This window comes from Colletes gigas, unplaced genomic scaffold (assembly GCF_013123115.1).
Source record: "Colletes gigas isolate AHSC1104 unplaced genomic scaffold, ASM1312311v1 Colletes_gigas_Sc00036, whole genome shotgun sequence".
NCBI classification, from domain to species: Eukaryota; Metazoa; Arthropoda; class Insecta; order Hymenoptera; family Colletidae; genus Colletes; species Colletes gigas.
The window spans coordinates 1525072-1551886 of NW_025106665.1; the positions used below are offsets into that span (position 1 = coordinate 1525072).

At 43.6% G+C, this 26815-nt stretch overlaps 2 protein-coding genes across 7 annotated transcripts; one reads left to right on the forward strand and one right to left on the reverse strand.

Annotated features, from left to right (window-relative positions):
* Positions 1–977: 977 nt before the first annotated feature.
* On the forward strand, positions 978–6079 carry LOC122402463 (nischarin). The gene is made up of 3 exons (XM_043405255.1): positions 978–1362; positions 1785–2097; positions 2190–6079. The coding sequence occupies exons 1-3, from the start codon at positions 1235–1237 to the stop codon at positions 3153–3155; spliced, it is 1407 nt and encodes a 468-aa protein (XP_043261190.1). The 5' UTR covers positions 978–1234; the 3' UTR covers positions 3156–6079.
* On the reverse strand, positions 5666–26815 carry LOC122402464 (protein lethal(2)essential for life). 6 transcript variants are annotated; one of them, XM_043405259.1, is made up of 4 exons: positions 26458–26815; positions 17572–17646; positions 16339–16486; positions 5666–7030 (listed from the first exon to the last, which is right to left on the reverse strand). In XM_043405259.1, exons 1-4 carry the CDS (start codon positions 26643–26645, stop codon positions 6836–6838), a joined length of 606 nt encoding a protein of 201 aa, XP_043261194.1. In that variant the 5' UTR covers positions 26646–26815; the 3' UTR covers positions 5666–6835. The 6 variants fall into 6 exon arrangements, with proteins under 6 accessions (XP_043261194.1, XP_043261192.1, XP_043261195.1 ...); XM_043405257.1 differs by having other exon boundaries at positions 16339–16525; positions 17548–17664; XM_043405260.1 differs by lacking the exon at positions 26458–26815 and adding an exon at positions 22375–22528 and having other exon boundaries at positions 16339–16525; positions 17548–17664.

Genomic DNA, 26815 nt, shown 5'->3' on the forward strand with positions numbered 1-26815 from the left:
AATCCTTTAAATCTACGAATCTGTATGAATCTAATTATGAATTAACAGCTCGCGTGAATAAGCATGCGCTGAACCAGAATTTGCAAACCAGTTGTAGAACAGGACTGTGCAAATTATGCGGACAAAAACGAACGATTTTTCAGTTAATGGATCGATATCAGAAACGTTCGCTACTGCTACCTTATTTTACAAGTAAAATACGAATAAATTAGTCATATTTATGGTCGGAAAGCATGCATCCATTGTGGTTAGGTACACTGATGTGGATACAGTCGTGGGTAAAAGTATTGGCACACCTAGCTTTTGATTATATAATTGCTTATAAACAATCACTGGATCTACAATGTTATAACATCGTGCAAATTATATTTTAGCTAATTACATTAGCAAGAGACAGAAATTGGCACACGTATGAGTAAATAAAGATTTGGCATAGAATGGACTAAACTTTTTACAGTTTCGGGCATGCCAATACTTTTATTGGCGACTGTAAATTCTAATCAAGGAGGAAGAGAACGGTATAGCAAACATTTGTACCAAGCTCCAATCTCGTTTTATCGGGACTTTGATTAATCACAACACGCATGGGAGAGGAACAATAATTAATTTACTATGTTATGAATTAGTGGCGACGAAAGTGTCGCCATAAATTTTGTTCAAATACAGATTATATTTACATACATTTTTTCCAGGGATGTCTGGTGATCTATAACACGGTTATTTCGATGCATCGGGTGACACCTCGATCACGAATTCCTCAGAAAAAATATAAAGTTAAATTATTAGTTACAATCGAAGAAGACCTGAAAACATTTAATAATGAAAATATCAAAACGGAAAGTCCGAAGTGGAACATATCGGATCCACGCAACACCGAAAGTGTTAATTTGATAGCGTTTGCATAAAAAAAGAAATTGCTGAGCGTGTATCTCGGGTCGGTCGAAAGGTGGAAGCACGGTATATGCTTTATAATACGAATCACTGTCAAAGATGTACGTTTTCACCGTGAATTTGCGTTATACTCCGAGAAGAGGACCAGTTGAAAAATCGCCGCGGTAGAATCATCAGCAGAGTATAATGCACTGCACGGATAACAGTTGTCTCTCTCTCTGATGTGAAACAGTCGGTATTGACAGCTCTCATCGCGATCCGGGATAACCTCTCGGCCCATTCGACAACAGTGACAACTCTTGCCACGTACCGAGTCGTATAACTGAAACCGGACTCCGAGAGAATGGCGTGTCTTTCGTTAAATCAGGAAAATGTCCACATAAAAATATCTTCGGCCGACACCGTTGACGGTGTCACTTATTATTGCATCGAGGTTAGGATTGCTTCTATCAAATGGACTGTGAAGCACAGGTGAGCGTTTGAAGCTCGCGTACCGTGACCGTAGTTTGCAGTTTTAATACTTCTTTTATCATAGCTGTCAAACGTCACTTTTCAACATTTTTAGTCGAAATTATTTTTCAAATTTGATCATTTTGTCTCCGTAACATGATATTGAAAATTATATAATTCACATTAACATAATTACTTCCACAAGAAGACTTTTGATTGAAATAAGTATGCATAAAACTATGGTAGAAATAATTTTAAACAGTTTCTGATATTTATTAAACTGTAACGCTTGCTTTTCCGTCAAGGAAATGGTTTAACCGGTGCATCTATTCTATGCATGTAAGCTAGAATATGTTGAATCTGTACAACCTTCCACATTGTAACTTCCTGGAGAAAACTTAATTTACTTGTCTTAACTTTGTCTTCCTTTTAATTTGTTACAGATACAATGATTTTGTGGAACTTCACGATAAGCTTGTCCTGGAGCACTGTGTTGAGAAGGATATATTGCCACCAAAGAAGCTTATCGGTAACAAGTGTGAAGCTTTCGTAGAAAAAAGGAGACAAAGCTTAGAAGTCTATTTGAACGGCGTCTACAACTACTTGAAAAAAGCAATGCCTAGGGAATTGGCAGTGTTTTTGGATTTGCACCTATACGACATATTTTTCCTATTGCAGAGTCTGGCTTTAGAATTTTATACAGAGGGTAGTTGTTTGTTACAGAAGTCCAAGAGTTACACATTTAATCCAGTGCAGGTGATCATAATTCTTAAAGCTTCTTAGCATCTGTCTTTTCGGACATGTCTTCTATATTCTCATTCGTCTGACGACGATGTTTTTTTTTTCAGTTGTACGCTATTAGCGAAAGGTTAAAGCATCCTTGTCCACCGTTAGAAGTCGTCGATCGAAAATACGACTTCAGTCACGTTTTAGATTTCACTTCGCATTTAACCGGTCTCACGATCGAAGGCAGCTTAGAGCCTTATAAGACGAGCAACATTTACTCGTCGACGCTCGCGATCGAATTATCGAGTTTCAAGAACGTTGAAGATTTAACTATCGTACAATATCCGGTGGATAAAATCTATCACATGGGCACTCTTCGCGACACGGTGAAACATTTGACGGTGAACAACACGAAACTGAGAAATATCGTCGAACTGGCAATGTGCGAGGAAGTTCACAAAATGATTGACAACGCCAACGATTCTCACATCTGGATGAAGGTCACTCATTTGGACCTCAGCGACAACCGAATAGAAATTATAGACGTAGCGATCAGATTATTGCCGCACATAGAGTGTCTCAAATTGAATAACAATCTTCTTTCGGAAATATCGAATATCACTTTATTACCGAGACTGTCCCAATTGTACTTGGCGTCGAACAACTTCACAAGTCTGCCTGAAGATTTACACACGAAACTCGGTTACATCGTCTATATCGATTTATCGCAAAATAAGCTAACTTCGTTATCGAGTTTCTCGAAATTGTATTCGTTGGAGGGACTGGACATGAGTTGCAATCGCATCGAAAAGATCGAAGAGGTTAAGAACATAGGGCACCTGCCCTGTTTAGAAAATCTCAGATTAACCGGTAATCCTGTGTCGACGATCGTCGATTACAGAGTGAAAGTGTTAGAACCGTTCGGTAAAAGGGCGGCCGACATTTGCCTGGACAACGAAAAACCTAATCAAAAAGAACTGGACACCGTTTCTGTTCATCAAGCGCTACGGATCGCGAGGGAAGGTAAATCGCCCACGTTTACCGCATCGGATGCACCATTATTCTCCGCGGAAATTCCGAGTATATAGAAAACGTGGAAAGTCTAGTTCCGAAACTGCAGACTTTTCGCGCAAAGAACACTTTGATATTAATTTTTATAATCAACTCGAAGTTTGTTCCGGGAAGAGAACCTTTTTAAACGTATCGTAGATTTTACGAAGAGTCGATAAAGGACCGCGAAGTTACGAAACTATACATTCGAAATATTGCTTTTCCCAGTTGCGTGAGACAGTGTGAGATACATAAAGACAGGCCACCTGAACAGTCATTTTATAGATGAACAAACACACTTGCAATAAATCTTTTTTGTAGGTGGACGTAGTAAAAAAATATAACGATCAATATTTTTTTAATGGAATCAACAACTTTTTATGACAGAATTCGATATATGTAGTAAGGAATTTTTAGCATATTTATTTAGCAACGAAATTAAAGAAATTACTCAGGCTGCTTGCGTTAAGTGCCCTGCCCTGTGTTCCCAGATTCTGCTTCTGAAAACACAAAATCTGTATAAAAATGGAAAAAGTTGATCTCGAAGTGATATTTCGTCCAAAACAATACACACAAGCGAAGCAAATGTACGCGAATAGGTTCCTTCGCGCGTAAAATTGAATTTCCTATTTAAATCGGCGTAAATTGACGTGACTCTCGCCTATGATTTTTTTATATTGTACTTATTGCTGATTAAACGCGTCCATACTTTTGACAGAATGATATGCAATCAGTATAACGTATACCAAAACAGTAAGCGAGTAGTTTAAGATCTAGATTTGTCCATTGTATTTATGTAGTTGAATCCGGGTATTAAAACAATTTAGTACATTCAGGGTAGTTACGAAAATTATCATTCTCTCTGTTTGAGGATAACGTGCCACCTATTTGTATAAAACGAACGAATTTGTAAGATTTTTCTGTGTACATAATTCCTTTTAAATTCTATATTACACGTTACCGTCATATATTTTTTATACTCAAAATAATTGTAAAGTGGAATAATCGGATCGGTTGAATATATTTATTTGTAATTTTAGGACAGTCTATTCTAGGTCGTATAGTTGCAACGATTCTCAAATTTCGATGCAATGCCCGTTAATTATATTCGTAATATTTAATCGAAATTTCACGTTACACAAAGTGCTCACAGCATCTTTGTACGATTTACTTTGAGAACGACTCTTTCGAAGGATGCTGTTTTAAACGAAACTTATTATCGTGCATTTAAAAATGCGTATCGCATACGATTTAATTAAATAAATACGTACGAATCGTAGGTTTCTCAACGATGCAATAAAAATGTTGCTAATGAACGCGACTTTAGTACATTTTTATTTGTTGCGATCACTCGGATGCCGATTATTATTATCTGTTGTTTATTGTATAAATCTTTAAAGCGTTGTTGTACGAAATTTATTTCGAAAAATGTAATCACGTTCGGTGTATCAATTTTACAATGATTTCGCACCAACCAACTATATGTGTATATAAAATGATAGAATATTTTGTTAATAAACAATCATAAATCAATAAACTGTGATAAAATAAAGAAATGTGTGGGACATTTTTAAACCTGGAAAACTGTCGTGGCGAAAAAATAAACTGATCAACGCTACTTCCCTTACCATAAATTATATAGTGTTCCCTTATTTAAACTTTATCATAGCTAATGGAACAATGTATTTTCTTGTGATATGCCCCTGTTTGGATCCTCAAACCGTAATTTGAGGAACATCGTGCTAGACGATGATAGTAGAATTAGCATTATCCAGAATAGCCTCGAAAATGGCCAATTTATTGGCACTAGCTTCGCTCCAAGACATTCAACGTTAGATCATAAATCTACATATTTGAAGGAATTGCAGGCTACGTAGTTGGGAACTTGTATGATTGGAAGTTGATGAATAGTCTTCTAGTGCCAAGAACGCGAGATATAGTCACGAATTTAACGAAATGTTCCATTCTGTCGAGTAAAAATATAGACATTTTACCTCTGAATTTTTCGTAAATATGTGCATTCGAAATATTAACAAAGTTACAACGTAGAAAATGACCTGGAATGAAATTATATTTTAGAAAATAGTATATAATAATTATCACTCTGCATCTTGCACGATGTTCCCACAATAAAATTGCAAAAAATCCATATAACTTTATTTAACGAAAATCGATCTTTAAGGCCTGCAATTTACATGGTACTTATATGTAGTATAATGTTTGGACGGCACAGCACACGAGGCGGGAAAGCACAGAAACGAATAAAATGTTTTTAAAGTTTATTTTTATTTAAACTTCCACATTGTTCGCATTACCTTTTAAACATTATACGTATATCTTCGACAATAGTAAAATATTCATAAATAATAATAATAATCGTTACAATGCTTACATACTCTAAGCATTCTCGTGTTATAGTCTTTTAATGTAGTACACCTAAAAACTAACACATACATAAGTTATTGTTTAAAGATCGCTTTACGTTCGCGTTTAATCGTTCGATAGAATTTTGTGCACAAGCACGCGATGTGTTAATTACTTTTGCGTGTGTCTGTTATTATTTATTTATTTATTTATTTTTTTTTTTCATTTTCTTCTCTTTGTGCTTCTCACGAAACGATATTTAAAGATACACTTTCAAAGGCAATGCGTGTTTCTGAAAAAATATTTGTGTTACTTCTAAAAAGGAAGTATCAAAGCGTCGTAAAAGCTGGTCGTACCAAAAGGAAAAATAATTTATCAAACATCTGTTTTTCAACTACTCGCACGACGTACAGGCGCCGTTCAAGACCTTAACGATCACAATTATTTATCTATTTTCCGTCGACTGTAGATCGTAACAGGGCGGTCTTTCAAACCGATTCCGCATTTTGATTCGCTGCTGGTCGAGATTCGATCGATTAACGACAACCATGAAAACACGTGTACTTCGAAGAACCGTCGAAGCGACAAAGCTGATCGAGAAAAAAAAGAAACACTGCGTATATCAAACACACACCTATACGTTTAAAGTTTTATACAAAATTAGGCGTTTTGTCGCGTGGTTGTCGAACACCGTTTACCGCGACGTCCTACGGACTCCTATACTTTATTTTTGTTTTCCGTCCATCGAACAAACGATTCGTTTGAAATTTGATTATCCTTCGTGACGCTTTGGCGCGACGCCAATCGAAATCAACTCCCCCTCCAGCTTAAACATTTCGCCGGAAGGAAACCGACCGACGCGATCTTTCACCTTTCGAGACGAATACAAAATGGCCAGCGAATCCTTTCGATTCGCGATAACGGACGCTAGATTCACGGGCATTGATGTTCCACGTAAATAGCTATTCGCGAGTTCTGTCGCGTTAAATACGGAATCTGACCGGGAATACGCGAATCTAGCGTTAATTACTCGCGAGGGTGTCTGTTGGAGTTAATTTCGCGAGCGTCGACGGTCTCCAAAATCGTTCTCATCTGGCAAAGGACTCGGGGAGGATGAGTTTTCGCGGAAGGGACGTTGATAAAAATCGGATACCACGAGTGAAAAGATTTGGAAGAGAACAAGAAAATCGTTGAAGGAAAAGAGAAGAAAAAAAAAAGGTGAACTTACGGGAATCGACGTCAGGGACAGGAAGGAGCGATCCGACGGACGCACGAATAATGGAATTTCAGGGAAGATATCGAGGATTGGTATCGTGCGTACGTCCAGGTAAATTGTGCTTCTTTTTTTTTTCTTTTACTGGTGCGCGATCGGGATGAGTTTCTCGCCCTGGCCGATCGCCGGAAGTGGAGCCTCGACGGTCAGCACGCCGTCCTTGCTCAGCGAGGACTTGATGGTCTCTGGGTTGGTTCCTTTCGGCAACAAGAACTCACGATTGTACTCCCTGTACACCGATTTGCTCTCCGTTTTTTCCTCGTGCTTCGCGTGGACCTGGACAAACCAACAGAAAACCGTTTTAGATTCACGGTTACCTCGACCAAAGCTTCGGGATGGGCATAAATTACTATCTGAGTTACAAGATCGAATAGAAGCTCGTTTGAATAAATGTTTAATCGAATAAAATTGTTACGAATAACCTGAAAGTCCAATTCGTAATTTTTAGGTTCCAAAGGGGTCCTGAATCTGTATAGTACGAATTGAAAAGATAATCGATTGACGATTTAACTAGTTTTCCAGGGAAATTCAGCGATTTTCGTGAGCGTATATGCCAAGACAAGGCCGCGGATTTAGGTCGTCGTTTCGATTAAGTGTCCGTATTAATAAATCAGCTGGGACATGCTCGTTTCTGCGATCACGCGAACCGAGTGCTGAAAAGTCGATCGAGTCCAGCCCGTGGTCAAGCCGTACGATAACCAACGGTGGTATTGGTTTCAGCAACGATGTTCCATTCGAACAGTAGCCATAATTTTATTTGGAAACTGAATCAGAGACCTTTCGAGTCGTGAATATTTACGAACACCGATAAGTCGAAACGGTTGCAAAATATATTGCAGTGAAAACACCGTCCTATCTTTACGATAAAACGTCGAATCGGTAACGCTGACGTCTCGTTCTAAAATAAATATCGTATCAATTATAATAATGACGCATCTTCATTATGTAAAACGTGATACGTGATAGCAGAAATAAAATACGGTCAGCACCGTTGCTAATAAATATATTAGAGGTAATAAGGCAAAATATTAAGTACGTATCTAGATCGTACACCGTATCGAGTCGATTAATGGCCACGTCTGCGCGGAACTTAATGTTTTATTGATGACACAGATCTAGAACGATATAAAACACGGAAAACGAAAGTCATTGCGCGAAGAAGAGACCATAAAGTAGCCGTACTAGAAATAGGAAGACGACTCTTGACCTAATTCTCTGTTCGATGAAAAGGATCGAATGCTCGGAGTTGATAGAGTCGTATTCTAGCTTTTACTCGTTTTTATAGATATCATTTACCAACAAAAGAACGAGGGTGGAATTCCAATGTGCATTTGCACGCATTAACCGAGTTTTGAAAGTATCAAATAAGTGGATACATATATGATACGAGATCCAAGATAATTATCTAATTTACTTATGCGAGCTGCGGTCGCTACTTGAGATCTTCAAAGGTAATCGATACGACTTCTATTATTAATCATTTACTATTAATACTCCGCGTAAAGATGTCGGTCGACCTTGTTAACGTTAGATCGGTATCGTTGAAAAATTATATTCCGTTGTAATTTTGTTTGCAAACTTCGGGGTCTACGTTTATATTATTAGCAATACAAGTTGCATTTGTGAGGAGTACGATTTCGATGGAGTACCCCTGGCAATAAGGGTGACCGCGAAGGGGTGATAGCGACTGTATCTCGTAAAGTGACGCAAACATTCTAGGAAAGTAGGTTATGGGAACCAGCGATAAAGTCGGAACACGACAGTGTTTTACGAGTCTCGTTACGTGGAACTGCTATCAGTTGGGGTTGGAGACGAACGGGAAGGAGGGTGAAATAATAATACGACGAAAATGACGACGGAAGGGCGCCACGGATTCGAGGGAATCGATTCCCGAAAATTGCACTTCTTCCCAGTTTGTTGTTCGACGTTCCCATTCGCCCCTTCCCCTCTTCCATGGCTGATTTTAATTTCGGAAAAACAACGTCGATAGACTCGACGATTCCTTACGAAAACTTTCGTAGAAAGAATCTACTTTTCAACTTTCATTTGACAACAGAAATTAACTTTTATCAGGTTTAAACCGATATAATTTATCTACGAAGAAATGGACTCGTCGCGACGAAAGTGATCGATGAAATGGATGGATGGATCAGATGGATCAGAAGAGTACTCTTGCTCGAGCAATTAGCGATCCAACCTTCGTTAATTATCGGTACAGACTCTCTGCTCGCGTGTCAATCTCGAGACACGAGTAGTTTTGAAACAACGCTATCGTTGAAATTAGCTTGCCACCTGTTACGATACATCGACTACAATATTGCCAAATGTTTGCAACTATGACGACCGCCAACGTTTCATCATCCCTCTGGGGACCGAGCCAACGATCCTCCAAAGCGTAGACGATACTCGATACACGATACGCGAATAAATTTTCGAAATAATTCCCACATTATTCTTATCTCTCGCTCGAAGCTTCGAGAATTCCAAATAAACGTGGTTTGATTCAACAATTGGACAAAGATGCACAAAGCAGTTACAAAAGTACTGTTCCAAGTTTGTTCCAGTTTCGAAAGAAACGAAACCCAATTAAAGAACAATTGGACGAGAACGAAGCCACGTCGTTCGTGCCAAAAGAATACCGTTCGAAAAATGGTAATTAAATTCCCGTCAAAAGCCAGGCCAGTTCCAGCCAAATTGTCGATAATTATCACCGATTTGCGTATCGTCGAGCGATCGTCCGACGTTGTTTCGAGTTCCTGGAACACCGAGGGTTCGCGTGATCCGTCCCCCGACTCCGTTGCCGTTCGTTCTGCGTCGTGGAACACTTTTTAGATACTATCGACGAGTCCGAGGGGCCCCGGCTCGAATATACATGAGCTCCGCCATGTTGGAACACGCCGAAGCTGCTTTGGAATCGTTGCACGAGTCGAAAAAAATAATCGAAGCGAGTGTATATTTGCTCGAGCACGCTCGGTATCGAAATTTGCGAACGTCGATTTGCAAAATCGGGCAGCGGCTAGCCAGGCTTAGGCGACCAGACGTATTAAAAATAGATATTGCATCAGCCGTAGCCGGCTAGCGTCGAGTAGCCATTCGATGGCATGCAAATAGTAACGCGGCAGGTAGTTTCTTACGGGATTTCGTATAAATTGAATCTCGTTACCGGGACGGTTGCGTCACGGCGATGCAGAGAGCCTGTGATCGTCGACTGGTGTCATCGACGTATTTAGAAACCGTATGGCCAAACAACTTCGAACAGCCTCGAGTATCGACTATCAGCTCGACCATCTACGCTCCTTCTCGCGATAACGGAAGTTGCGACCGCGGGTACGCAATAACGCTGCCCGTATTGGAACCTCACGCCGAGTTACACTCACGATTAAATTATATTAGATTCCATTAAATATGTTTGGACTTCGTTGGCCTTCGATGGGCACGCGGCCATAATCGCTGTCGTCGATATGTCAATGACTGTCGCGTTCAAAACCCTTCCGGATGGTTTCCAATCGTGCTACATGCATCCCTGCAATTCCTCGAGAGTTTGTATCAACCGCCTGCCTGGCATTCGTTCGTCTGTTTTATAATTGCTCGGCATAATTCGCGTGCTGTGACCGATAGTGGCTCCAAGAAACAAACGTTCAACCCTTCCTTCGAAAACTGTACGACTTTGCAAGTTTGATTCGCGAAGGTGCAAAAGTTTGCGATCACGGATATTGTTCTAGGAGCAATTTAAACGTTTTCAGCATTGCGTAACGCGCGGGGCACTCGATTCGTAACACGTTCCGCGATTTTTCGCAAGGTTAAGGCCAGATTATTTGGTTCGTTGGCAAGCGGACGACGCCGCGGACAGATCGGTCGAACTGGTCCAAGAACGAGAGCACCGCGACGCGTCGACACCGAAGCGCCGAGGACACCGAAACGCAGCTCATTAGCGTCGTTTGCGTAACGCAATTAGCGCGATCGGCCTCGCCCACCCCTCGAACTAGGCTTTTCGCGCGTTCATCTGGGCGCGGTCGAACCGTATCCTGCACCTGCATTTTTTCACGACTAACTTATTTCGTCACGCTTCGCGAATCCTCCGAGACGCACAAGTATCCCTCCTTGGTTACGAATCTATTTCCAGAGACCCGTTTTAACAAGCACCGGTTCTTGACCTCTTACAAAAATATTTCAACATTAGGGGAGGACTTTATGTTTCCGGAAGTTGGTTTCAGAGAGGAAAAACGAAGAAGAATTTTGAATGGAATTCAAATATAACGAGGTGAAGTAGAATACAATGAGCCACCAGGCATTTAATGGGGAACGTTCGTTCCATTGTCACGCTCCTCTGTTTAGAGGATCCCCGGACGAATAACTGTCCAGAAAATTTTGCATGCCACTGGATCCAAACGTAACGATCGATGTCAATTCGTATTGTCAGTAGTTTGAAATAGCACGGACGAGGTCTGCGAGCTAAGCGGCCGTGTCTCGTGAATGGGAAATGCGTCCCCTGCAAAGAAGAACTATTTCTACTCGAATAAAATATGCCCAACTCTGGTATAAAATAAAACGTCGAGAGAGTTTCAAGTTTGAGAAACACTGGTGGGAAGGTGTATCGAAAAATCGTGATTTTTGACGAGCGGAGAACAGGTTGATGGTAAAGCGACCGTAGAATCGCGGTTTTCACGCGACAATAAGACCCCAGAGGGAGAGAGGCTGCGGTCTGCGGATGGGAGAGACTTTTTCGTCTCATCCTCGAGAAGAGGACGAGGAAGATTGCGTTACGGTCGAGAGGCAGGAAGAAAAAGGCGCGAGATTCACGTGCAACGCCGCGAAATGCAGGATATATGCGTGTAAATGGAACGTATTGTAGCCGATAATGCGGTTTCGCAAACGTCTCTCCCGAGAGAGTATCGCGCTCCGCTTGGGAACACGAGCCGTACGGAATAAGCGCGAAAGCGCGATCTCGGCGTCTCGACGGCGATTAACGAGTTCACGCGGAAAGAGAGCATTAAAATAATCCCCTGGATAAATAGTTCCTGTCCCGTGATCGCGTTTGTATAAAATTCTCGGGTTCTCCTCGAGTGTTTCGAGAAATAGAGAGCCGTGCAAACAAAAATTTCTTACGATTGGTATTTATTTTCGACGCCCCCAAGAGGGTTGATCGTTTACACTCCGCCATAACAAGTTTCGTTTATAATACAAAGCCACGTCGCAAAAATTACGATTGATAAAGACTCTGGGAGTGGAAGAGGGTTAAATTCCGAAGGGATGGGAGACCCTTGCGTCGCAGAGGGGTTAACACGGCGGATTCGAGTCGTTCCGGACAGTTACGAGGTCTCGAGAGCAGCAACAGCCGCGTATCTTTTGTTCCCCGGCGAGTACCATCCGTGCGAATCGATACCTCGAGGAGACGAAGAGAGAGCAACGGTGGATTTCTTCGACGCGGAGCGTATTCCGTCTGGTTCAGGGCGGTCGAGGAAACGCGCTGGGTCTCTCCTCCGGGGTGGCGTGCCCGGGATATCGATCGGGCTTTGCCCGTAAAAGACCAAGAGCAAAGCGAGCGAGCAAGCACGAGCAACCGGAGCGCCACAGGTAACCCTAGACAGAGGGAAACACACGGAGGGAAATGGCAGCCCGAAGGGAGCCACCGATGGACGAGCTCTGACACGCTGCTGCCGGTAACTCAACTCTGACTAGAATCTAAGCTTTCCATCTGGCTATCGTCTTACCAGGCCGCGAGGATTACGCAAAACTGTGGAACCGGCTCTAACGACATCCGATCATCGAATTCAGAGGCGTCCAGCATCTCCTGGAAGCTTCCGTCCTTGGCCTAGGGCACTGATTCTCAACCATCTTAACGTTAGACTAGTGTTCGTTGTTCCAAAGGAACGTTTTTATATTATAGCGATCATCGATGTTTCCCAGAGCCTAAATATAGTCATTAAATTGTCGCGTTACCGCCTCTGCTGCTTTCCGCGGTCGTAAAACAAACTCGTCGAATCGTCCGGAGCTTTCGAAAGTCAATTAAAGCGTAACGTGTAACGCGAGACTCCTTTCCGGACCGCCTAATGGCGTACTCGCCTTGACCGAAAAAGGAAAGCCCGCGCTTTCATAACAGCCTCATCCGCGACCCAAATTTTGCCGCCAAACGGAGGAACCGTAAAAGACCGGCGTTTCTCTTTTCGTCAAAGAGTTCGTTTCGCGTAAATAAATGAAAGAAACATCTCGTATTGAACTCTAACAGCGTGCGATCCGCTCGTATCAAATAACGAGCCTCGAGAGAGGCTTTATCGTTCGATGAATAACAATACAAGAGCCGGTGTTCGAGTGGCAAACACATCTGTAGCCGTCAAATAGCCATAAGTGCATAGATCAAACCGTGCTCGATGGCCATTAAAACTCATTCGTTTCTCAAGGGCGACCCGGTTGCCCCAAACGGGCAAACGTGCGAACGTTTCGCAACCGCGTGCCCTCGAACCGGCTGCTCGTTTGAATAAAACCACCGAACGAAACCGGTCCCTGCTCCTATTTATCCGTTCGAGTACTTTATCGAGCAACCATGACGTCACCGAACCCGCGGCTAACTCGCACAATGTGCCGGAGATAGCGTTCCCCGGTCTGTTGCTCATCCTTCGGAACGCGTCCTTGAAGCAACCCTTTAAGGACCGCCGATATTACGAGCAACCGTCCGACCTGAATTCTCCGAGGACCTTGACCACGATCGAAGCGCACGCGGACAACCTGTTTCGAGCGACCGTTCTTTAAAATTCCGCTCGCGCGGGGGACCGGTTACGGAAGATCTCGCCATTTTGCCAACGAACAGGGTAAACGTACCTGTCGTCGAGGAATGTTTCGCTTCGACAAAGAACAATGGTAGAAAATAGCCGAAATCTGGGTTCACCTAAAATGTTGATAGAGATTCTGAATGTTCTAAGATTTAAAATCACAATTTCATATCCCGCAAAAAGAGATACGAAACACGATCTTGCATCGACGTGGAAGCGCGAAGGAACAAATAAAAGTCTCTTAACCGCATTGTTTGGCGATTCGAGCGGTAAAAAAAAGCAACGAAGGTTTATCGGAGACAGACAGGTCTCGTTTAGCGGGTAAATCGGAATAAAGCAGTCGCTGTTCGTGGGTGTACAGGGATCCGTTGCTTTGATCTTTCTTCCATTACGCTGCGCAGACGCGGTGCAACGACCCTGTCCTACGGATTTTTCTAACGCGATCGTTGAAAGCTTCGGCGGCTAGTTTCCCTGTTTCAGCGAGTCTTTCATCCCATCTGCGTTCTTCCGTCAGGTTCCTCTCTCGATGGAGATCTCTGACGCCTCTCGGTACCGGAGGATCAAAGCGCGTCGCGCGATTTCCAAAAATAAACGCGAAACGAGAGAAGTCGTATCGCGAGAATCGTAAGGAATCCCAGCATTCCTAGTTGCCGCGTACGGAGGATCCACAATGGCCGACACATTATTCTAAGCCGTCGCGGTATGACGAGCGCCATGAACTTATTTTCGTCGCTGGTTATTTCCGTCGACGGGTCGACGGGAACGCCTGGCCAGAGAAGTAACATGAAAGCGCGCACGCACGCTTGGAGAAAATTCTGCTACCGACTTCCTGCGCGAATTTTCTCGGCCGTGGACCAACGATAAACTTCCTCCCTTTATCGGTATTACAAATTCGAGCAAATTTAAACAGTACAGATGCGGGAAATGTAATTAAATCGTGCGTCGAAGGATCAGTTCGATCCGTGCCCGAGTAGCCAGGCTACCCGGTTAGGATTGAAAGACAATTTGGATCCTCGAGGTTGGTACACCCGGGGAGTCCCAACGGTGCAATTTGCAGTACGCTTAATTACGAAGACGCGAGACGCTTTTAAGTAACGAGAATTACACCAAGTTACACCGCTTCGGCCGGTGGAGCCGACTTCCTGCCGGGAAGTGACGTAACAAGAGCAATTAGAATGTTCCACATCGTTCGTGGAGTGCTCAGAGTGCCGGCAAACCGGCAGAAAGTTCTGAACCGCTGCTTCCTGTTCGCCGTTCCTCGCGCGACATACAAGGGATACTCTGCATCCTCGAAACAGATGTTAACGAACAAGCGCCGATACGTTCTTCGAAACGAAGAGTAGCCGTGTCTCTTGTCAACGATAGGACCAGCGAGCAAAATAAAACGCCGGGGACCGTAGAGAAATGTATTTTCGTGTATCGAACGCGTACACGAAAGAATGTTATAAGTTATGAATGCAAGGCACGGGGCAAAGATTGTTTTTGGTCGTGTTCCAAGTTACTGAAGAGGTCGATAGGATCATTTAACATATTGACACGTACATATGTTCCGACGATTAATTCATCCATGTTTGCTATGTAGCGCACCATGCATGCTGTCTCGGATTTCACGATACGGTACCAGAATATCTGGGCACGTCGTTTGACATAGCATTGTCACGCGTACGAACGAAACGTGAAACGTCTATTTTGTTCCCCGATGTCTCCTTTAAAAATAACTGAAATTTTAAAGGCGAGCTTTATCGTTTGAAATCGAAACTTTCGGAGATACATGTCGTTCGATTTGGGTTGGACTTTCGGGCAAGTTACTCTCTCCGAGACAATGACCAAGGTCGACGATTGTGCAAAGAAACGTCCGAAAAGCCGAAACTGACGATGGGACGTTAACGCGAACCGCGGCGCCGATTGCGTAAAAAGGTGGACCAGATTCGCGTGCTGCCAAGTTGTGCAACGAATATTCTCGACAGCGAAATATACGCCCGATGAGTCAGGCTCGATAATTTCACGTTTTGTCACGGGCGAAGAAGAAAGTCGCCAATTGTCTTCTCGTCCCGATTAAACGACGCACGGTGGAGCATTCGCGTCCTTAAAAATTCTAGACCTTAGCCCTACGACCTCCTGATCCGAAGATCAAGATCTCTCTATTCACCGCTACCAGAAAAGGTTATTAGACCCGGAATAACTAGCCTTAGTTATCGAAGTCATAAAACGAACGGGTCTTCGCGAGACCTGGTTGACCTCAACGTGCAATGGCTATTAGGATTTTTCCTCTACGATCTTTTTTACCGATACAGTCTATAGATCGCTTCCCTCGTACAGAGAATGCAGCCATTTTGAGCCTAGCTGTTTCCAGATTCTTCGTTCAAGTTTGTTTGTAAAATGCTGTATTATACACGAAGAAGTGTTGCATCTACCGTGTGCAATATAAACGTCGGTCTCTTTGATGGTCTATTATTCGAACAGAATTTAGCCTATTTCTAAGGCACTTAGTCATGGGCCTAGATTGAACGCGTTCGATGGAAAGATCTGGTTTAACGCGGGGACTATCATTCTTGGCAACGAGTTCTCACGCACGGAAATAACACGGTGCCGCGAATTCTTCCAATAAATTCACAGTCCGTTCGAGTCTTCGGGACGTTGAAAACTTGGTTTAATTTAGGCTACGAGAAATTTCTATGGAACTATTTGGAACCGTTTCTTATTCAATTTTTATACTATTTAATTCGTCAGAGCTGGATCTTCAGGCCTGCTAGGATCGACTAGTTTCCCTTCTAGTAAAATGTAGAGGAACGGAAAAGTGAGATACGAGGAACTCACCAGCAGCTTGTTGTCCACAGTTTTGACGACGATCTCTTCCGGTGTGTACTGGGAGACGTCGAATCGAAGCTTCAGCATCTTGTTGTCGCCTTCATCTTGAATGAGGGGGCTGTTGAGGCCATCCAGCCAGGCGGAATCGTGCTGCGGGCTCAGAGAACTGCTGTTCTGGGTGCTCTGCGTGGTGGTGCTGAAAGGACAACGATCAACGATTATCGACCGATCCATCGATCCCGGAACACACTTTGCGTGAACGAATGCGTTCGAACGATGAACGAGAAAAAGACAAAGACGAATGTGCATATCGGCGACGATGACTGCGTGTGGATCGGGAAACAATACAAATGAGAAAAGAAGCGTCTCGACAAAGACTCGTTTCGCCTACGGGGTGACCTGGGTGCACGGTTCGAGAGAGGCCTCACCTATCGGATGATGATGCAACAGACAAGGAACGCAACATAGACAGAAACTGGTCACGGATGGAGGGACTAAAGTCGTGCGCATCTACTTAACGGGTAAACTCTACCGGTGCTTGTGCATTTGTTAGCTTAAATGCTAGCGTGCCGTGTTTATGGTTTTTCGCTCCGACGTTCGCTCGCAAAAACGATACTGCAAACCAAGCGTCGCTAGCTATGGGGTTAATTGCTGTCGGCGAACATCGTGAAACAACATACATACTAATATATTCCCATTACCTTTTACGGAGCGCTTATTCGTGTCGTGTCTTGCGGTTAGCGGGTGAGAGAGAAATAGGTAGGAAGTGACGAGAGTTACCGTCTTGGCATGAACGTTTCGCGCGCGTTACTCGTCGCCGGATACCTTCGAGGATTCGCTTTGTTCGTTTCAGGCGACAAATATTCCCGTGAGATCTCCGGCGACGTTAACGCGCGGTGTTTTACGAAATATGTATGCAAAGTGTGAGAGATACGATGGGGGTGGACGGGATCTCGAGATTCCGACTTTCATTCGATCTGTTTTGGCTGGAAATTCGACTTAATTTCTACGTTCGAGTAAAGTTAGAAACTTAGAGAATCCAGGCGTCAAGTTCGAGTGATCGAACGTTGCAAAGTTTCGGAGTTTGGAGTGCCCGACCACCGCTAGAAAACAAAATGGGTGTCTCTATCGAGGTTCTAGCTAAACGAAGGTTTCCCGAACATAGTTGTCCGGGCACTGAGAGGGTTTCTGTGGGTGTTTTTTGTACAGTGGCATCACCTTTTGAAGCTGTCGAATGCGGACCGCTTTGGCGGTGCTGCAGAGTTAACCTTGTCCCAACCTGCGGTCTTCGAGGTCGTCGACGTACTGTGTTCGGTGCTGCTCGATTGATGCCGACTTCAAGTTAGTCACCAACGTGCCAATGCAGAGAGCCAATCAGAAGGCGGGACAGAAGTCGAGCAGGGGGGAACAGGGGTCATTATTATTTTTGTTAACTTCGGTGGTTAGTTTCTTTCGTGCCGCTTCCGCTTCCGTCAGCGGCCGTGTTAAGTCGCTAACACTCTTTCGGAAAATTTCTAACGTTTCTTGGCGACAAACCGACCGGCCAAACGACTGTTCGCCTCTGGAAACAAGAAGTCGAATTTGTCGAAAAGATACCAAACGAACGAGTGTGTACGGGACGTCTTGAAACAGGGGCTCGAAAACTGTTATAGAAACTTTAATTTCAGCATCCTGTACGAGTTTGTCGCCAAGAAACTTAGCATACAAGAGGTGTTCCAAAGAAGGTCCATTCCCAGGATAAAGTTAAAGAGCTTTCTCCGTATGTACATGTAAGAGAGGCATAAAAGTAGCACCGGAAGTTACATCCCCGCCAGTTACTCGGAAAATTGTTTGAAGTATCTGTCAGAATACATATGGCACTCTTATTTAGAACATCTGTACTTTTATTTGCTCGTTGAATCACGGGGCGACGTAAGACTACAAACTTTTTCTACCACGAATTTAACAGCGAGTTTCACCGAGCTCAATGTCTGGGTATACGTTATGGAAAGCTAGAAAATAAATTCCGTAGCGTTACGTCGCTCGGTAATTCGGTAATTAAGTAGGCTAAAACCAAGTGTCCGTATCATGCCAATCAGCAGCAAGAATTACTTTGGTAAGCCAACAACCGAAAGTCGTTCTTGAAAACGCAAACAAAATCCGGTTAAAAAACTGTACGCTGCCGTTGAGAAAACCAAATTAACGCGTTCGTCTTATTAGAGAATCGTATTCGAATTTACAGAGCTTGCGAATGCAGGGAACAGACATAAAAATACCGTTTATTAATTAAAGCGCGACGTATAGTAGAACAATACGAAACATTTACATCCGAGATAGGGGAATCCATTTCTGATTGCTTCGTCCAATCTCGGAGTGGTTCGTTTGTCGATCGATGCTGTGCTAATTACCCCGGTTTAATCGATATTGTAGCGATCCTCGTCTCGTCGCGAACCAATTTATCACCAATGCGACCCGACACCGTCCTCGTTATTTATAGCGACTAAATGTCTGCACGGTGCAAGTTTCATAAAACCGATAACCGGAAGTCACGGCTCTTCTTCGAGGAGGTCACAGACCCGGAGGATTCTAAAATAGAGCGCACCCGGCTGCGACGTCGCATCAGGCTCGAGATTATCCCTCCGGACTCGTTATATCCTTGCGTATAAGCCACGCGTGTCGTATGTTTTACGAAACTTGGTAATTTTCTATCGTCAAAATCAATCCCAATACTAATAATTATTTATCGTTAAATCGATCGTATTGTATATTCCTTCGGAGAATGACTCGAATACCAAGTAAAAGCAAGCACTAAAATTTATTTATTAACGAACCGAGCAATAAACTAGAGCGTTTTTTTAGAGGAATACCAAGAAGAAAATGAAATACATCAGTGATCGAAACAGAAATACGTGAAGTAAGATATTAATATCCAGGAAAAATATTTCGCCGAACGATGTTACGCTATGCAACTCGTTTCATCCCGTTGGGAGTCGTAAAAGGAAAATGAGATACGTTGGGTTGCGAGTCGACGATCGAAAAAGAGAACAATAATCCTATGTGTGTTGTATGCTCTAAATAGAGTGCACGGTTATTAGTTTCGTTGAGGAAGAAATTAGTTCTCCGCGACGACAAAAAAGGGAGGCAACGATGGCGGATCCGGGACAGGATGCGAGGCTGGTACCGCATTCTTCGATCGTCTAGTTTAATATTTCCAAGCATATAAGACGATAAACTGTTCCCGTTCCTGTTTAGATTCCACGCTTCGATCGCTTTGGTTTATTATTGACAAGAAGCAGAATATTCTAAAGAAGACTCTAAGTGTATATACGCTGGCAGTAGACGCGTTAATAAATATCTAAGCGGACCTAGATGCGACAGACTATTATTATTATTTCTATTCACACAACGAGTTCCAGAATCGGCGAATCAACCTGTCCACCAAGATGGAACTTCCTTAAAATTGATAAATCTAGAGCTCGAAATTGAAACGAGAAGAATCTTGTAGCAAAGGGTTGAAAATGAGGGTGAGTTCGCAAACATCCGTTTAACGTAACAGAAGGGGCGAACGAGAAGCCAGGCGGTTGGTCGGCGAAAAGAGGAACCAAAGAGAGGAGAAATTAAAAGAGGCTCTCTTCTCTTTAGGAGGCGCCTTTCACACGGAACAAAAGCCGAGCCATATCGGAGGAGATCGCGAGACGTCTGTCAAAATGTCTTTCAGAGTGAAACGCGCAGGAAGCGTCGTGGGAGAGAGGCATAGAAACGCGGCAGACAACAATTATCCTCGGCAGGAGAAAGGTCCTATTCGCGTCTCGATGCCAGAAGAGGTCAACCATGCCGAGCAGGATCTCTCCTCCGTGAATCGTCGTGCTGGAAAGGCCACGGCGATACGTCACCGGGCTTTAGACGCGCGTTTCTATCGAGCTGTGTTCCTCTCCGTGACCGGGTTACAAAAGGTTTTACGCGTCGAGCACTAGTCGAGATGGAAATCTCGTCGATTAAGAGGATATAACCTACTTCGGGGACTTTCAGCTTCGTGGTTCCATTTAAATTTTGAACGCCAACCTCGCTACAATGGCCCGCCGTTGCTACGCTTATACGCTTTCTACGGTTTAACCAAGACGAAGACACTCGCCTACGCGTTTGCATTCGAGCAGTTTACGGAGAGAGGACGGGGAAATCGATTTTTAATCGAGATTAAGCAAACATCGTGCACCTAGCGAAACTTTCATTGAACGGAGCTCCGTTTTCGAGTTGCGTATCGTGTAACAGGGCTCGTAGTCTCGCCGCGAGAACAAAGATAGGACGAAGGACATCCAATTTATCTCTGGCAAGGTTTCAAGGAACAGTTTATAAGTTTCGCGGTATGGAATGTAAATCGACGCGTACTTGGCCCAGAAAGCCGGCTCGGAAAGAAATCAATGACTGGCGCGATATAACGCCCGGCAGTCGAGTGACTGACGATAGACCTGCCCCTCGATTAGCCACGCAGCGAACGAGCAGTGTGCAAATTTGTCGGTAAACTTTCGACTAATGCTCGGAAAGCCGATATCCTCGGCAGTCGAGCCACGTAATGGCAATTTTTCCATCAAACATCCACCGTTCGCCGATCATCATTCGAAACAGTCCATTTGTCGTCAAATTGATCCCGGAAATGATACATTAAGTTTTTATGAAACCTAAAACCAGCTTCGTCCGAGGTGCTCGCGAACGAATTTTCGTTCTAACAAGACACCGCGGATAGTTCAAACAGTTCGAATCGAAAGAATATAATAAAAATCTTTGATTCTCATCTTTCAGACAATAATTGCTAGTAATCGTATTTTCTCGTTAGGAGCTGCGAACTGTTAACGGCAGTCAATCGCCTAATTCAATTACAAGGAGCAGGTCAAGCGCTGAAGCAACAGCTTACTCCGTGTCTAGACGAGCTAGTTATATCTACGGACGATCCAAGAGTCGAATATTCTTTTCCCATTTTCCAAGAGCGCAAAGACACAGCCTGAATGGAAACTTTCGCAGTGATTCGTGCTATTAATTAAAAAGGCATTAGACACCGAGGTGGGCTGCTCGAAATGGTACCCTGTCTATTAATCTCTGGTAGGAAGGTGCACGGTGCTTCGATGCACACCGAGTGTGAAACGGTGCGCTAATCGCCTCGAAACACGCCATACAGGTTTGATCGTAAGTGGACGTAAATCTCGGCCGCGGGACTGCTCGACTATAAAGTTTCGAGCATCAATTCGGCATGCTCGTACAGAGCGTAACGTGTTACACGCGACTCCGGTAGATTAATTTCCTGCAACCAGTCGCGCGAAACGAGCGTCTTCCTATCGCTTCCGAGGATCTCGATCGAACATCGTCCGTTTCCATGAAACCCATTGCGTTCGATTAATTACAAGGGTCACCGCTATAAATACGCGATCGCGACACCTTCGCGGAAAAATGCACACGCGATGTTTTGGCGCGTCGCGGGAGTCGCGGAACCGAACGAAAAAAAAAAGAAAAGTAACTTCGAAGCGACCGGCGGCGAGCACTGACTCATCGCTGGTACGTTCGTTAGAAAACATTTTCGAAAGAAGCTCGCGGGAGAGCATTTATTTCGAACGATACTTGTCTATTTGCGGCGAGCCGTCCCTGAACGAGGATTGCGTCACCGCCCAGAGAGTCCTCGGACCTCGTAATGGTCCATATTCGCCTCCCACGGGTTTACCGACGATTTATGATCGACCCCGAGCACCTGCCCTGCTTTCCAAACGCGTTCACGCCGCTCGATAAAATCGAGCTTCGGAACGCGATCGAGCACCGCGCCATTTTTCGAAGCGAGACACGAGACGCGAGGTCGGGAGCTCGAATTTCACTCGAAGTTTATCGAACGAGACTACGACTACACGGAAGACGCGAATATACTGCGCAAGAGCAACGGATGACACTGTATCGAATGAAATCATCGAAACATTGGAAAAATTGAAAACATTCCTCCGCGTGCGTTTACAGGAGGCCTGGAAGGAAGCCAGGAGCGATAAGCGATCATCTGCTGGACATTCAAAGAGTTTACGAGTCGTTACCTACCTACGAAACTTGATCACCGTTTTGTGATCCGGTGGATAGAGATTCTCGTCGATGATCATTGTCGATTGGTCGAAGAACGAGAAACGCGGAAACGACTCGATGATACGTCGGTGGAGACCGTGAACGTTTTCCGTGTTGCTTTCAACGAGACGGAAAAATTACTGCGCAAAACTAGACAGGATCAACGCAAGCTCCTCACCTTTTCCGCACGGTTCAATTGCAATTTAGTGCACGATCCCGAGTGGGGATTGTCGGCCGCGTGCAACGTGTCACTGTCAAGGATGCGTTTACGCAATAGGCGTTTATACGTCCAACGTGTTTCTACTATCGGATCACCCGTTGTTTCAACGATTCTTCCGCTATGGGTGCCCCTGAACGTGAAGTACCAAGTTAAACTAACAAGGAAAATTCCAGATTTTCGGATCACCGTTTTAACTGGCGGATCTCACGTACGAAAATATACCTTTAAACTCAATATTTTTCGAGTCGATTACGATCAATGTTTCTCGATAGATTTAATATCGCGGTCCAGTCGAACAGAAATAACTTTTCCGTCTCGCTTGCATTCGTTTCTTGAAATTAATTATACCGTGTATTGAAAAACATCTTCCACCAAAGAGTACTAGTAATTTCTCGAATTCATTCACGGATGTACAAAGCTGTTCGATGACGCGATGCGTTCGACAAAGATTACAGGAAGAAACGTGGTCCTTTGTCGGCGCAACAAGTTGCATTAAATGACGATCCATTACGCAATGCATCGGTCTGACTGACGATAGGCGTCGAACATTTACATAACGATCGTCACTCGCGGGACGAAAAATTGTTTCACGATCCGATGACTGACTCGTTTGATGCACCTTGTAATCGCGTGGCGTGCAATTTATCACTACGAGCCAACCATTTTTAACACCTTGCAATTGCAATGTTTATTGTTACTATCAAGGTAGGACAAAGCTTCTCCCGTTTCGTATCTTTGTGTACTTGCAGTACAATAATAATAAATCTTCATCGCGCACAGATACACACTAGTAACGAGAAAAAGGAAGTCATAAATGACGTAGCAATTCAGCCACGGTATAAAAAGACGACACGTTATTAATCGTACTATTAATACGCTAGCGAATATTCGATCGGTGAAAAGAGGCGGTCGATAACGTCCCAGAAATTACGAAATTTCCCGTAAATTTTGCGCGTCCCGAATTTGCATTTGCCAAGAGGAACCCGAGAATTCGTAGAACTTGGTCGAGGCTGCCACGTGCAATGCTTATAACGGACGATAAAATTTATTGAACGGAGGGTGTGAACGTATCCCTCGGGTTAGATAAAGAAGATCCATAAAAATTTATGTCCGGGGGAGAAAAGGTCTGCACAGACAGCCCTTACTGTTTTTCCTCCCCGGAAACGCAAACGGTCTTTTGCTCCGATATTTCAAACGTCCCTGTTCCACCAAAAAATTCGTTACCGGAAAATAAGCTTCGGGAAAAAGGTTTCCCTGAGGAACGTTCCGTCCATGTAATCGATTATAGAAAATACCAATTTTCGAACGGCCGTGCAATAAATCTAGAACGACCAGTCTATAATTAGTCGTTTGCGAGGAACGATATCCAAGTTCGAGCAGGCCTTCTGTTAAAATAACACGACTGTTGGGTTTCGCGATGTTGGCATGCAAAAACCGTGGCACATGGCGCATTTCACGCTTTCGTTCGATCCGCTGAACTGCGCGAGGTTCGTTCAACGCGAATTCCTACGAGAAAATTGTTCGATTCGCGAAATGCGTACCTCGAAGTTGGCTAATCGCTCGTATTAAAAATAAAACCAACGAGCGGATTGTATTTCAACGATTTTAACTTCGAAATAAAAACCGAATTCGATCGTAACGTCGCGCGTGAAAGACAATAGAGGTGTCCATGTTTATTCGAACGAACGTTCAAGGTCCTTCATGGTGAGCATCCACGAATGCCAGAGAACGGGTCGAGGAGAGCAGGTGCAAATTTTCGGGTCGACCGAAGGTTTGTTTTTCGTTTACCCTCCCCTCCCCCCACCCGGCCCCCTAGCAAGAAATGCTAGCAGAGAGAGCTTCGAGGGGGCTCGTGCTGTTCGCACCGAACGCACTGACGAAACCTCTATAAATAGCGAGCACGTTACTGAAATACGTGAAACGAATATACATGTGTATGTACGCGTAAAACGAACAGAGACGTGACCTTAATTTACACCTACCTCGACCAACGAGCGATTTCATTATCCTACAATAATAAATACGTTCGCGCGCTGTCAGTGCCGCATTCCTTCTCTTTTCGTTTCTAACCCCGAAACATTTCCCCGGCCTTCGAAACCAATATAATTTTTTTTTAACCCACAAACTGGCGCGCTCTTTCCCCGAAATTTTTATGAAATTCATCGACGTGTTTAATCCAAATGTGTTTTAAAAAATAACGAGCTACGTATTTCTTACAAGAAAATTCAAATCGGGGGATATTTTCAAGTCTACGAATTTATCGCGAAATGGCAACGTAACCTCGAATAACGTGACCAACGACAACACGAGAGGAGTGGTAGGGTTAAATGTGCGATACCCGGGTGGGGACCAAGGCAGCTAATCTGTTAACCCATTGCACTCGGAATTCCACTTGTCCTAACACTGTACAAAACTATAACTGTAAAATGTAAAATGAGGAATTTATATAAAATTCGTTCCCTTCTCGCATCAAAAATATAACCTATTTCTTGAACAATTCTGTTCGTCGATTTAGGTTAAATGCTCGAAATTCGGGCCGAGTATAGTCAAGTAGTCGAGTTTCAAGTTTGAGCACTCTACATATTCGATCGGTTGACTCGGTTTGAATATTCGAACGAACTCGGCTCCATCGCCTACTACGGATAGGTTGTGTTTACACCGGTCGTTGGAGCAACCGACACACTGTTATGCTAATTCGCGCTAAAAATCAACAGTCGTTGTGTAACCGCCGCAAGCATCGATTCGAGAGAGAAAAAAGTGCGTCTTAAACTACGGCTCGCGAACATTGTTGTACCTTTTGTGTTGCGAAACACACGTGTCGGTGATCCTTCAATTAATTCCGAGCGATCGATAATTTCCTTTCCGTATTAGCTTCACTCTCAAGATGACCTGCGATGACGTAATTAGAAAAAAGAAACAACGATACGTTTACGTAAGTAATCGAAGTCTATAACTTACAGGTTGAAACATTCGTGTAGCGATACTCGAGATTACGTACGAAATTATCGTTGCGAGTTATGGTCGATACGATCGGTGATAAAATTGATTCGTACTATCGGTCGGTACGGTACATAAATCATTTGCCCGAATCGATCACCGTAATCCACAGCACTTTTTAAATATTAATCTTTAAAATTGCGACGCATCAATGTAAATAACATTCCTTTCATCGAAGCACAGCATCGATCGATATATTTCCATACGTGTTCGTCGATCGCGTCGATAAATATTGAACTTCAACGACAACACAAACAAACGCAGGATAAAAATTAAGAACAAAGGTGGTCGTGAATTAAAAACAGGCGTTTCTCAGTTCTGCAGCGTTAAAATATCAACTTAATCATAGCGGTGTTATATATCGATTATCTTTTGCCAGCATCTGCGATGAATTTTCATATCCTCGGTACCGTTACACGATACCGTGTTCTAGTTAAAATCGAAATACCAGTGACTACATCAACAAATCTGTCCAGAACCTCGATAAAATAAAAACAATAAATAACAAAAAAGACTAGTGCGTATTATAATAAGACTATCGATATGTACTTTCGCATAAAATATCTCCCGAATATTCTAACAATTTCCTAACCTATCGTCCCAATATTTCTCTAGTTTCTCGAAATGTATAGAATTTCAAATATTTAACTTTCGATACCGTAACCAATGTCGTTGCAATGTTGAAATATTAACATTGATCAGTTACTTTGGCACGGTATCGAAGAATAGAATAGTCCTATCTCAGAAATACATCGCAAACGCAATATCGTAAGAGTAATCGTGCCGGGTGTGCGCGCGTTAAAAGGTTAGGTGCGTCTGGACACCAACGCCGGTAGTTATCGTACCTGGTGGTGCTCTTAAAGAAGTTGTTGCTTTCGCGGTTCATCAACTCGCTACGGAACCGTGACATCTCGTCCTCCATCTTTCTCATCTCGGCGTCGAAGCGTTCCCGTATGTTGGAAAACTCAGTGTCGATCACGCTGAAGTCACCAAGCTTGATGGGAATATTACGTTTGATACCACTGTCAGCCATGATTCTTTCTTCGACCACACTCGTGTCTCTTTCACCAAGCCACTAAAGAGGTATACTCTTTTTAAGCAATAGCACTGCTTACTTCGTGAACGATCGCTTGTGATAGCGGAATACTTTCTCGACACGTACAACCGTACTGCGCGCTGTCTTGCCTAAGAATGAGCGCGGCT

What these genes read in the sequence shown, in the direction of transcription:
- LOC122402463 (XM_043405255.1), top strand. Translation starts at nt 1,235, where the DNA reads ATGGCGTGTCTTTCGTTAAATCAGGAAAATGTCCACATAAAAATATCT. An exon ending in AAATGGACTGTGAAGCACAG is followed by an intron (nt 1,363 to 1,784) that starts GTGAGCGTTTGA and finishes AATTTGTTACAG; the next exon opens with ATACAATGATTTTGTGGAAC. An exon ending in ACACATTTAATCCAGTGCAG is followed by an intron (nt 2,098 to 2,189) that starts GTGATCATAATT and finishes TTTTTTTTTCAG; the next exon opens with TTGTACGCTATTAGCGAAAG.
- LOC122402464 (XM_043405257.1), bottom strand. Translation starts at nt 26,645, where the DNA reads ATGGCTGACAGTGGTATCAAACGTAATATTCCCATCAAGCTTGGTGAC. An exon ending in TTCTTTAAGAGCACCACCAG is followed by an intron (nt 17,665 to 26,457) that starts GTACGATAACTA and finishes ACTAACTTGAAG; the next exon opens with TCGGCATCAATCGAGCAGCA. An exon ending in CTGTGGACAACAAGCTGCTG is followed by an intron (nt 7,031 to 16,338) that starts GTGAGTTCCTCG and finishes TGGTTTGTCCAG; the next exon opens with GTCCACGCGAAGCACGAGGA.